The 10361-nt window shown below is 49.3% G+C and overlaps 2 protein-coding genes across 2 annotated transcripts; one reads left to right on the top strand and one right to left on the bottom strand.

Moving 5' to 3' along the window:
* Nucleotides 1-559: 559 nt before the first annotated feature.
* FOIG_16648 (uncharacterized protein) lies at nt 560-2122 on the top strand (the record flags this gene model as incomplete). Its single annotated transcript, XM_031218113.1, has 5 exons — nt 560-939; nt 987-1028; nt 1349-1438; nt 1489-1825; nt 1883-2122. The coding sequence occupies 5 exons, from the start codon at nt 560-562 to the stop codon at nt 2120-2122; spliced, it is 1089 nt and encodes a 362-aa protein (XP_031052172.1).
* Nucleotides 2123-9046: 6924 nt separating this feature from the next.
* FOIG_16649 (uncharacterized protein) lies at nt 9047-9709 on the bottom strand (the record flags this gene model as incomplete). Its single annotated transcript, XM_031218114.1, has 1 exon — nt 9047-9709. The coding sequence occupies one exon, from the start codon at nt 9707-9709 to the stop codon at nt 9047-9049; it is 663 nt and encodes a 220-aa protein (XP_031052173.1).
* Nucleotides 9710-10361: the final 652 nt, after the last annotated feature.

Raw genomic sequence — 10361 nt, forward strand, 5'->3', positions numbered from 1 at the left:
TGCGCCGCCTCCCACTCTCAAATCTCGAGGACTGGGCCAGACCTCCCCGGTACATCCTGAGAAATAGAGAACTTTGTTTTCCGAACAAACTTCTGGAGGTCTTTTTGGAGAAGGTCATGTCGCTAAGCACTCCCTCCATAGTCCTGTTGGTCCGCTCAGCATTAGGCTCAGACCAACGTGGACAGGACTGTAATTGTCCTATAGAATGCCAGAATTGGGAAACCCTATGATATTGGCAATTTAGGCAACTGGTATCAATACCGCACCACCAGTCGTTCTGTGTCTGGTTGGCACTCCGCTGTTCCGAGCCGGACATGGCCAGGCTGCAAGGTTCGTCATGTCGCGTTACCGTTCGCGTTGAAAATCACCGGACATCTTCTTGCGTAATCCCTGACTTCTCCTCGATGACATAAGTTTCTAACATTGTACAAAAGTCTTTAGATTGCCACCTGCTTCGTTTTCCAGGGTCGCCTACCGATCTATCGCCGCCTCGGCCGCTTCGTACACTCGTTCAACGTCGTGACACAAGAATATCCTTTCCAGTTTTCCGTCCGAGACAATGCCACTTAAGTCTCGACCTCTCGGCAGTAGCAGCGAGTATCATCCTGAACTGTCACAGCAGAACGGTTCGGTTACAGAGCGTGTCTCTACCGGTAATTGCACGCGATCCCAGTCTAGGGCCGATCATGCGCTTTCTGAGACATCTACGATCGACTACAGCGACACTTCCGACCATTGGTTGAAATCTGAGACGGATCACGAAAGCATATCCCAGGCCGATTACGATGACGCGTTTACAGGCCGCGGCGATGTGGATTTTGATGACGAGGGTTATTTTGACCTGGACACCGCGTCCACAACTTCGGTGGACACCGTAGCCGAGAATTTTCAGCAGTTGTTTGGCCGACAATATCACAACGAGGGTATAGGCTATCATTGGTAAGCAGAAGACGTGTCATCAGTTATAGATTGCTGAGATTGTGCAGGGAACCGAATGACGAGACACGGCAAGAGATGTGGGATGGGTTGTGAGTGCTACCCCTGATGTTGCATGATGCTGTGTTGACTCTGCATCAAAGCCACCATGTCTATTCTGAACTTTTAGAAGGCCTTCATAAAGCCACGATACCCTGTGGCAGTCCGGTATTGTTACTGTGTTCATCATCTCGTGGGCATCAGCTAACCGATACAATAAGCGCGTCCTAGACGTAGGGACAGGAACTGGTATGATAAACCTGCTTCTCGATCCCCATTGTCTCATCTAACGAGTACATCTTCAGGTATCTGGGCTATGCATGTCTCCAAGATTCCCATCGAGTGCCCAAGGCAGTGACTAACCATATCTCAGAGATTTTGCCGATGAACACCCTGATGCTGATGTTATAGGCATTGACATCTCACCCATCATACCCAACTGGGTCCCTCCCAACCTCAAGTTGTGAGACTACTGAGGTCTCATTCTATAGCACACTGCTAACATCTATCTAGCCAAATCGACGATTGCGGCCGAGAATGGACCTTCAAAGAATCCTCGTTCGACTACATACATGCTCGGGACCTGAATGGGAGTGTCAACTGGCGTGAGTTCACCAAAGAAGTTTTCAGGGCCCTTGCCCCAGGGGGCGTTGCAGAGTTTCACGAAGGGCCCATCGAATTCAGGAGCAGAAAGGTGATCTTGGCAAAGGAAAGTTATATGAATCAGTGGGGGGAATTTTTTCGAGCCGTGAGGGAAAAGCGAAGGCCATTCTTGGTCGCGAACAACGAAACACTGCAACAGGAGATGGCAGCTGCTGGGTTCAAGGACATAACAGCATATGAGTACGAGGTAAGCGCATAGCTCTGCAACTCTCCGCTTTTTCACTACTAAGACTGGGAATTGCAGATACCAATTGGTCCGTGGCCTGAATCGGAAGAAGGCAAAACATTAGGCAAATTTGCCCTGGCGATCTTGACCTTGGACATCGTGGGGTCAATCCTTCGTCTAGCGATTGAAGATCTTGGATGGAGCGAGAAAGAGACTCATGTCTTTGCTGCCAGAGTGCGGAACGAGATACTTTCATGCTCGAAAGAATACCAGATTTATACACCACGAAAGGTGGTAATTGGTAAAAAGCCTGAATGAGTTGAAATGCTCTTGCACAGAGAGAAGGCTATTGTTTCCAGGTCAAGTACTAGACTTTAATTACAGACATAATCCAATTCATTTCTTCGCGGACAGTCCGCCATGGCCGCTCACTTGACGCACTCTCGGCAAGTTTGCTCAACCCTTTCTTATCCGTCGGCGCGAACAAAGTCTCTTCGGACTTGGCCGATAACGGATGGCTGCGCAGTGGTGTGCTTGTTGAGATCCGTTGCTTTGATATATCAATGGCTATTCCGATCCATTGGTGGCTGGGATGTGGATGTATTCTTGTATGTAGCTGTCGTTGGTTGACGCAGATCTTTCATGTTCTTCAACAAAAATATAACATGCTCATTTCAACAAATCCCAACTAAATGTCAGGAGCTTTGTTGGGTGGTTTTCTAGCCGACCCTTGTGAATCAGATAGTGGCGAAATGACTATTCTGAAGAAATCTAGAAAGGACAGTGACTCTAGTTAGACGTCGAGATTTCTCTTCGCCTTACCGAACTTCATATGTGGACTGTTCATCATGATATCTGCGATCATGATTGCCTTTTGGATAGACGAAACACACCCTTTGTTGGCAAAGAATGGAAGGGATCCATGCCGCTGAATGGGCCAATGGGTGTTCAAGAAGCTATGGACGGGTGGTGTTAGGATGGATCGATATGAACGACTTGCAGGAGAAGATGATGAGCGGCTTGAAGTGGCATTGGCGTGTCCCGGGCCTTTCTTATAACCATGCAGTACTCACCTACCGGTAGGCAAAAAAATATTTCCCTATACAAAATGCAATTTTTTAACCAGATGTAGGAAATCCACCAAATATAACAAGAGCGAATAATGTTCGAATTTCGTTTTAGAATTAAGTAGATTTTAATATTTTTGCGGTATTTGAACTTCACGCCCTGCCCGCGTGCGTACCACAGTTAATTCTTCCGCCTCCGAATTTAACCTCTCATCTTCTCCCATCCCTCCCCCCTCGATAACTTCCTCAACAGCATCTGCCCTTTCAATAGCTTGGTTTGGCTTAGAAATAGCGTCAACAGCTACTAGAGCTTCGGCCAATGTCATGGACCTTTTGTTAGGATTCGGTATCGCCTTCCTCTTCTTGCCTATGCTCAACCGGCCAACTTCCTCCTCTAAACTGGCTACTCTTGCGCTTCAAAGCCTTTCGATATCACAGAGTACCGTCTTCTCATTGAAGGGCTCTTGTTCTTCCCTAGATCCCTAATATGACGGCTGGTCTTTGGCGTATTATCAGAGTCGACTTGTCCATCTCTGGGGCCGTCTGATGCAGGCGTCGTTTCCTTCTTGTCTGGCTGAATCTCAGGATGTATGAGGGCTTCCCGTCGTGAAATTGGCCAGTTTCCAGTCACTCTCCAGCCCGAAAGGATGTTTTTCTTCGTCATACCCACCTCCCTGGCTTTGACATAAGCATTGATAAAGTTGACCTTGTCTACCGGGGCAGAATCAGTCAGGCTTGTCAGTTTTTGGAGTTCTTTGCGATAGGTAGCCTTGGAGGCATTGAATACGCCGTTATCAAGTGGCTGTAAGCCGTGAGAGCAATGGGCTGGCAAGTAGCAACAGTATACGTTGTTCAAAAAACAAGTAGCCATCCACTCGTGGCAATTGATAGGGACGCTCCAGCTTTGCAGCCTCTGATTCGTCAGTCACTTTTTTGTTAGTGCAGGCAGGATTCTGCCGACGCTCCCGAAGTACCCGACCTTAGCTCTCTTTAATCTAAATGAGCAGATGATCGAACATCAGCCTCTCAACCATCAATCATTAGGTCTCTCGTCATGCTCCAATCGGAGTCACCTCCTAGCTCAGAGAGCGATTCAAGACGTCACGCCCGAAGCCCCAGTCCTAGCTGCGAATCGCGTTCTCGAAAACGACAGCGGCAGAGCCGGCAAGCTAGTTTCAGCCCACCAATCCTCGCGAGCAGACCACGCTCAGCAAGCAGTACTGGAACAAGTGTCGGCCGGTACTACGGAGCCGGCGACGGAGATGCAATCGAAAACCTGTTTGCATCTTACCCACGGATATTCACGACCGCGCCACAGCCCCATGGGTCTCAAGGGCTTCATGAGCCACTATGGGAGCTCCGCTTTGATCACGAGATATACCTTTCAAACGATTTCCCATCTCGGGGAGGACGACCGCAGCGGGTCAGAATACCTATACCAGGCCCAGAAACAGACATCTTACCTTCCTATTTCCCCCCTCAATCACCACAAGAGCAGTCGTCGCCCGCAAGGGCCGAATTCCAATCTGCCCTTGAGCTCGTGCAGGAAGTAATCGGGACAGACCGAAGACTGACACTTGAACTTGCCCAGTCGTACGAACGAGTACGCCAATGGCGAGAGAGATGGGGTTGGTCACCACTCAGTTCAGATGCGCTCGAATCCCCTCCTCCCTACTCGCCGCCTCGAGAGCCGTCCAGCCGGCCACCATCCCCTGAAGAGATCAGATCTTCATCGCCTAGGATTTCCTCATCCCCCGCCCTGGATGCAATCCCGAATCCACCGATCCCAGGCAACCCATTCCCAACAGTCGAAACTCTCCTTGACTCAGTCAACGCCTTCGCGAAAGCTAATGGATTTGGCTTTGCAAAGCACAACGGCCGCTCGTATAAGGGGAGGAAGATCCGCTATTCTCTTCGGTGCGATCGATACGGAGACCCAAGACCCAGCCGAGGCGCAGGTCTTCGGCAGCGGAAATCCCGGAAGTGTGGATGTAAGTGGATGGTGATTGCTGAAGCTCTAGAAGAAGGCAAATGGGTTCTACGTCATCACTCGAATCCGGAACATAATCAACACAACCATTATCGTAGCATTAGACCGTCTGCACATCCTTCCCACAGACGACTTACTACACCCGTCAGGGCAACCATTGAGTCGATGAACCGCCGGGTAGGTATCCAGGCCCGTGACGTACGGGCTGTAGTCCAAGAGCAGCATCCCGAGTCAATCTTCACGCGGAGGGACATCTATAACGCGCGGGCTCTCATCAATCGAGACAAGCTGAGTGGCTATACTCCCACCGCGGCACTGATCAAGCTGTTCGACGAGCTGCATATTACCTATCTCGCCAAATGGGTGGATAACGAGCCAAGCCGTCTCGTTGGACTTGTTTGGACCTTTCCCTACTGCCTTCAGATGTGGAAGCGGTTCCCCGAGGTCATCAGCTTCGACAATACATATAATACCAATCGCTTCAAGCTTCCCTTATTCCAGGCAACAGGACAAACTTGTCTTGGTTCTGTTTTTAATGCAGCTTTCGGGTTGATCGACAATGAGAGACGGGAGGGGTTTCAGTTTCTCTCCGAGAGCATTCGACAGCTTGCAGAGCAGCACTCCATCCGACGACCCGATGTTATCATTACAGATTTCGACGAACAGATGAAAGCCGCATTGAACGATCAGTTTCCCGATATACAGCAACAGCTCTGTATCCACCACATCAATTCGAATGTCCTGCTCAAGTCAAAGCAGAAGTGGGCTATGGACCGCTGCGATGGGAGTAGCAGCCACGACGACTCCGAGAGAGATGACTCTGCCCCACAGAGACAGGCTCAGCTAAGCCCTAAAGATCAACAATCTATCCATGCGACATCATCTGAGGTCATCCCTCATAGCTACCAGGGAGTCCTCATGATGTGGAAGTTCGTCTTATTTGCCGAGACCGAGGAAGCTCACGAGAAGGCATGGGGAAACCTCTGCAAAGAGTTCGACGACCAACGAGCTATTCTGCGGTATCTCCATGGAACTTACATGCCTGTAAGAGCTCAGTGGGCCCGCTGTTTCATCAGGAAGTATCGCAATTTTGGAATCCGCGTCACATCTGGGACAGAAGCCAGCAACAATAACATCAAGAGCTATCTTCTGAATGGTATGAGTCATCTCTATCGGCTTGTCGAGGCTATGCAGGACATGATAAAGGACCAAGAGAGGGACTTTAGTGATGCCTGCGCAGCGGATGAGGTCCTCACTGCTCGCGAGTATATGGGGTCCAGCTCTGAGTATCTTGGCGACCTCCGGGCAGTAATCTCGTCGAAGGGCCTCGGGCTAATCAACAAGCAATACCGCTTAGCTCGCAAAGCGATGCCAACCGGTAAGAATCCGTTCCCAAAGCCTCTCGGGGACTGCAATGATGACTGCTCAGTCTCGGTTGAGCTCGGGTTCCCTTGTTGCCACAAGGTCTATTCAAAGCTGGGGTCCGCCGCGTCATTCACCAGATGGGAGGTCCATCCACGATGGCGACTACGAGAATCATCCGCTCAAGATCCATACCGACGGATTCTCGACCCCAAGATTGCTACAGCTCTCCGTGGCAGACCCAGGAACATTGCGCAGGTGGTTCCGGTAAGGCTAACTATCAGATCAAGCGAGAGTCAACCAGATGGCATGGGCTCTTCCGAGCGTGGGTACGGTCGACTACCCAGCAATCGAAACAAGTCGACAGTGGTCAGGATGGAATCGGGAGCAAGTCAACAAGCCAGAAGCAAGGCATCTGAGCGTAGACGCGGTCGGCCACCAAGAAGCCAGAATAGGTCGACCCTGGCGAGGCTGGAAGTTGCTGCAAGCCAACAGGCCAGCAGCCAAGCCAGTACCCTACACCGGCATCAGGCACGCCGCCGGTCGGCTGTTCTCAGAGAGGGGAGAACTACAGGAGTACGTGCTAGTGGGCGGAAGACGCAACCGAGTATTCGGAGACAAAGAAGTCAATGGGAGCTGCGGAACGGCGACGAAGAGATTCTTCCTTCAATCACTGTAAGAGAAAAAGTAGAGAGCTGCTCTAAACGGAATGATTCTAATTCTGTGGAGTAAATCATGCCTAGCATATTAGCACATTTGCGCAATCCATTCTTAGAGAATATCAGCGATATAGTTGCTTTTGGGCTAGGAAGTACTGTTGGAATAATTGGGAGCTTCCCCTTGACTTTAGGATCACACTTTAAAGTCCTAGATGGAATCCATAGGATATAAACCCCTAGAGAGATCTCACCGCGTTAATAAAAATAGTCACCTTAATTTTACTAAGCAGACCCAGCATCTCTGCGCAATTCAATAACAAGAGCTACGGTTGTTAAGGGAGCTGGTTTCACCGCCTTCATGGTGAAGTATTTATGGGTCTTGAAAAGTTGGGCCAATCGGATGTTATAAAAGCTGGAGCGTCCCTAAGGACGATGCGCCCCTATCAATTCTTGATGCGTCCCTATCAATTGCCATTGCCAATATGGACATCCACATATTATATTGTTGCAATATCAAAATCTTCATATCATATTGTCACAATATGAGAAAGTCCATACCATATGGGTTATATTGCAATATACTACTTTATTGCCACACTATTAGCAACACTGGTTGGTAGAGTCAATGACGAGTTAAAAAAGCTATGCTGGGTTACGACTGGACCGCATTGATCTAAACAGCCATGTAGAGTGGAAGACAGTTCCTGAATCCGAAGACTACGACAGGGTCCGCCAAGATACATTGGAATTGCAGGTGAACAACAATTACACACACCTCGAAGCCCGGCCACAATGGAGATCAGTCATATTAAGATCTGCCGAATCCAAGTTCATCGATATCGTCGCTGCATGGGATCATACAGCCAGCGATGGCAAAGGTGAAAGGTTTTTTCACGACAGCTTACTGGCTTGTCTTAATTCTGACTCAGTGGACAAAGAGACTGTAATCTTAAAAAACCGATCATTCGAGGTCCCAATCATGGCCCTCACACCTGCATTGCATCGCTTGATAAAGTTCCCCCTTACCTTTGAGCTATATGTTCACTCAGGCTAGACGCGATCTAAATTCCTCGTCCAAGCCATCTAACTCATCTTACAAAGCGACGTGGGCACCTATTCAACCAAAACCGTGTATAACGCGATTCGCACTTATCACGGTTGGAAAGGATGCATTGCAACCTGTCTTAGAGGCATGTCGCCAGTACCAAACTATATTGCACTGGTCTCTTACACGCGCTTGCACTCGTGTCATTGGCAACGCGACTCCCGGAAACCAAGGCTCAAGCATTTGAGAGTGGCACCCCAGTATGTCTACGACAATTCCACCGCCCAGGATCATACAAACTTGACGTGGAAAGGACAGCCTTCAACTGTATTACCTACTGGTCGTATATCTTCGACCAAAACGTCGTGGCAAAGGTTCGAAAGCAAGTTCGCAATGTCAAGCACAAACCCGAATCACATATGGACCTAGAGGCAACGGCTTGGTCCGCTGCCCAAGAATTAAGACAGGGAATATTTGAGAACCTCAACTCGGGTACCAAAAACGACATCATAGGCTTGGTCAAGCTCATCAGAGACTGGAGGTCGTACTTGGCAGGCCTCTCAAAAAATCGTACGCACGCATTGGAAGTCAGCAATCTCGGCGTGATGGAAGTCAAAGAAGGGTCAGAGGGGGAGGAGGCTGCCGAGAGGTGTGGCTGGGAAGTCGATCGTGCCATATTCATTCAGGCTGCCGCCATTTCTGGGCCGGCTTTGACTCTTAGTGTGGTCTCTGTTAAGGGCAAGGCTTTGACCATGACGTGCTGTTGGCAAGTTGGAGTGGTAGAAGAGGACTTGGCCAGGGGTTTCTCGGAGGATATAGGGACTTGGCTAAATAGTTTAGGAAATACTGGGACTTTTGACATTGGGAGAGGCGAGAAGCCGAGCGAATGATGCATGGTAGTTTTATTGAGATTGGCTGGTATAAATGTTTCTTATGGATGGATAGATAAAGGTGTACGGTGTTACTTGGCCAGCCCATTGGGCATACACTTGTGTCTCTCGCTATTCGCATGAGGGAATGTCCCAATTGCCATGAAATCCCCACCACCACACCACTTTACTGGCTACTAATCAATAATATCTCAAGATGGGCTCCTTCCTTCTTTACCCGTCCATAGCTTCATGATGGTATCTGCCGATGCACGAAGCCAGCATGCTCGAACGCGAGAGCCTGGCGTACCGTCTCCCCACGAACCCCAAACCATTCGCCTTCGTCTTTATCGAATTGATCGTCTAATGTTGCTGCATTGGGGCCTGTCACGATCCCAATCTGCAGGGAGCTGGTGACGAAAAGAATATACCGCAGCACTGGAGAAGCGCAATGTAAGCGACTTCTTAGCACAGATCCTGCAACAGGGCGGTCTTCAGCCTCAGCTTGATCTAACAATGACTCCCAATGAGCCGAGAACTTCACTATGAACCTTGCTAGTTGAACCGCGAGACTTGCTTCTGGGAAAGCTGTAAAGAGTTCTTTTGATGGGCAAGGGAAATTGGCGAACCATCGTAAATTGGCGATGGAAAGATCGTGGTTGTTCAAGATCCTTTGCATCTCGTTGAACGTGAAGTCAATGGCGTGCGGCGTTACGCGGGAGCCGAAAATCTCGTACACGTCCGCTTTATCCCTAGACCACAAGCAGCATAGCTGGTGAAATATCACGTAGAAAATATCTCGGTATCTGCAAGCCGCCATCAAGACAGTGTAGCGGCGTCCGTCTTGTTCTCGTAATACCAAAGTCGCCGAAGGTTGTGTTACCTGGTCTGCAAGCTCTTCATACCAATCCATTATGTAGTCGTGGTTTAAGGGCTGCATCCGTTGGTCCATATGATTACTATCTGATGCAGACTCCGATAACTGATCAATAAGGCTTGGCCGAGGCGAATTATCGATGGCGGGCATTGGGGCTATACTTCCGCTCGTGAAGCGCATACTTGATGAAGATAATTTGAAAAGCGCTGTATAGTCCCCAACGTAATTTGGCTGAAAAGAATGTTAGGTTTTGTAACTGGTTCGGTCTACAACTACTCACACCGATATCAGCAAGACTGGGAAATCTGGTTATGGTTCCAGCAACACGGACACAATTGTTTCTAGAAGGCTCTGGCAACTTCCAAGTAGTGAGAAAGGCCAACCCCAGAATTCTGAGCGCTGTCGTCCTGTTAGGGGGCTGAAAAACTCCAAACTGATGATGGAAAAGACGAATCAAATTGAGTTTGATTGTCATTCACGGTTCGAATCAACCGAGGCACAGAGGAAAAGGATTCAAGTGGAATATCGAGACTGGAACCTCATGTGTGAGCAGTTTCGGTCAGCAGGGCCTCAACTGGGGGGGTAGATTGGCGGCTGGGAGTGTGCCCCACTTCCTTTATCGGAATACAGTGGGATGCAAAAAGTATTCGCAGGTGTATAAGTCGCCCTAGCTCCTCTAGTTCGTAGC

This window comes from Fusarium odoratissimum (genome assembly GCF_000260195.1).
Source record: "Fusarium odoratissimum NRRL 54006 unplaced genomic scaffold supercont1.107, whole genome shotgun sequence".
Lineage (NCBI taxonomy): Eukaryota > Fungi > Ascomycota > Sordariomycetes > Hypocreales > Nectriaceae > Fusarium > Fusarium odoratissimum.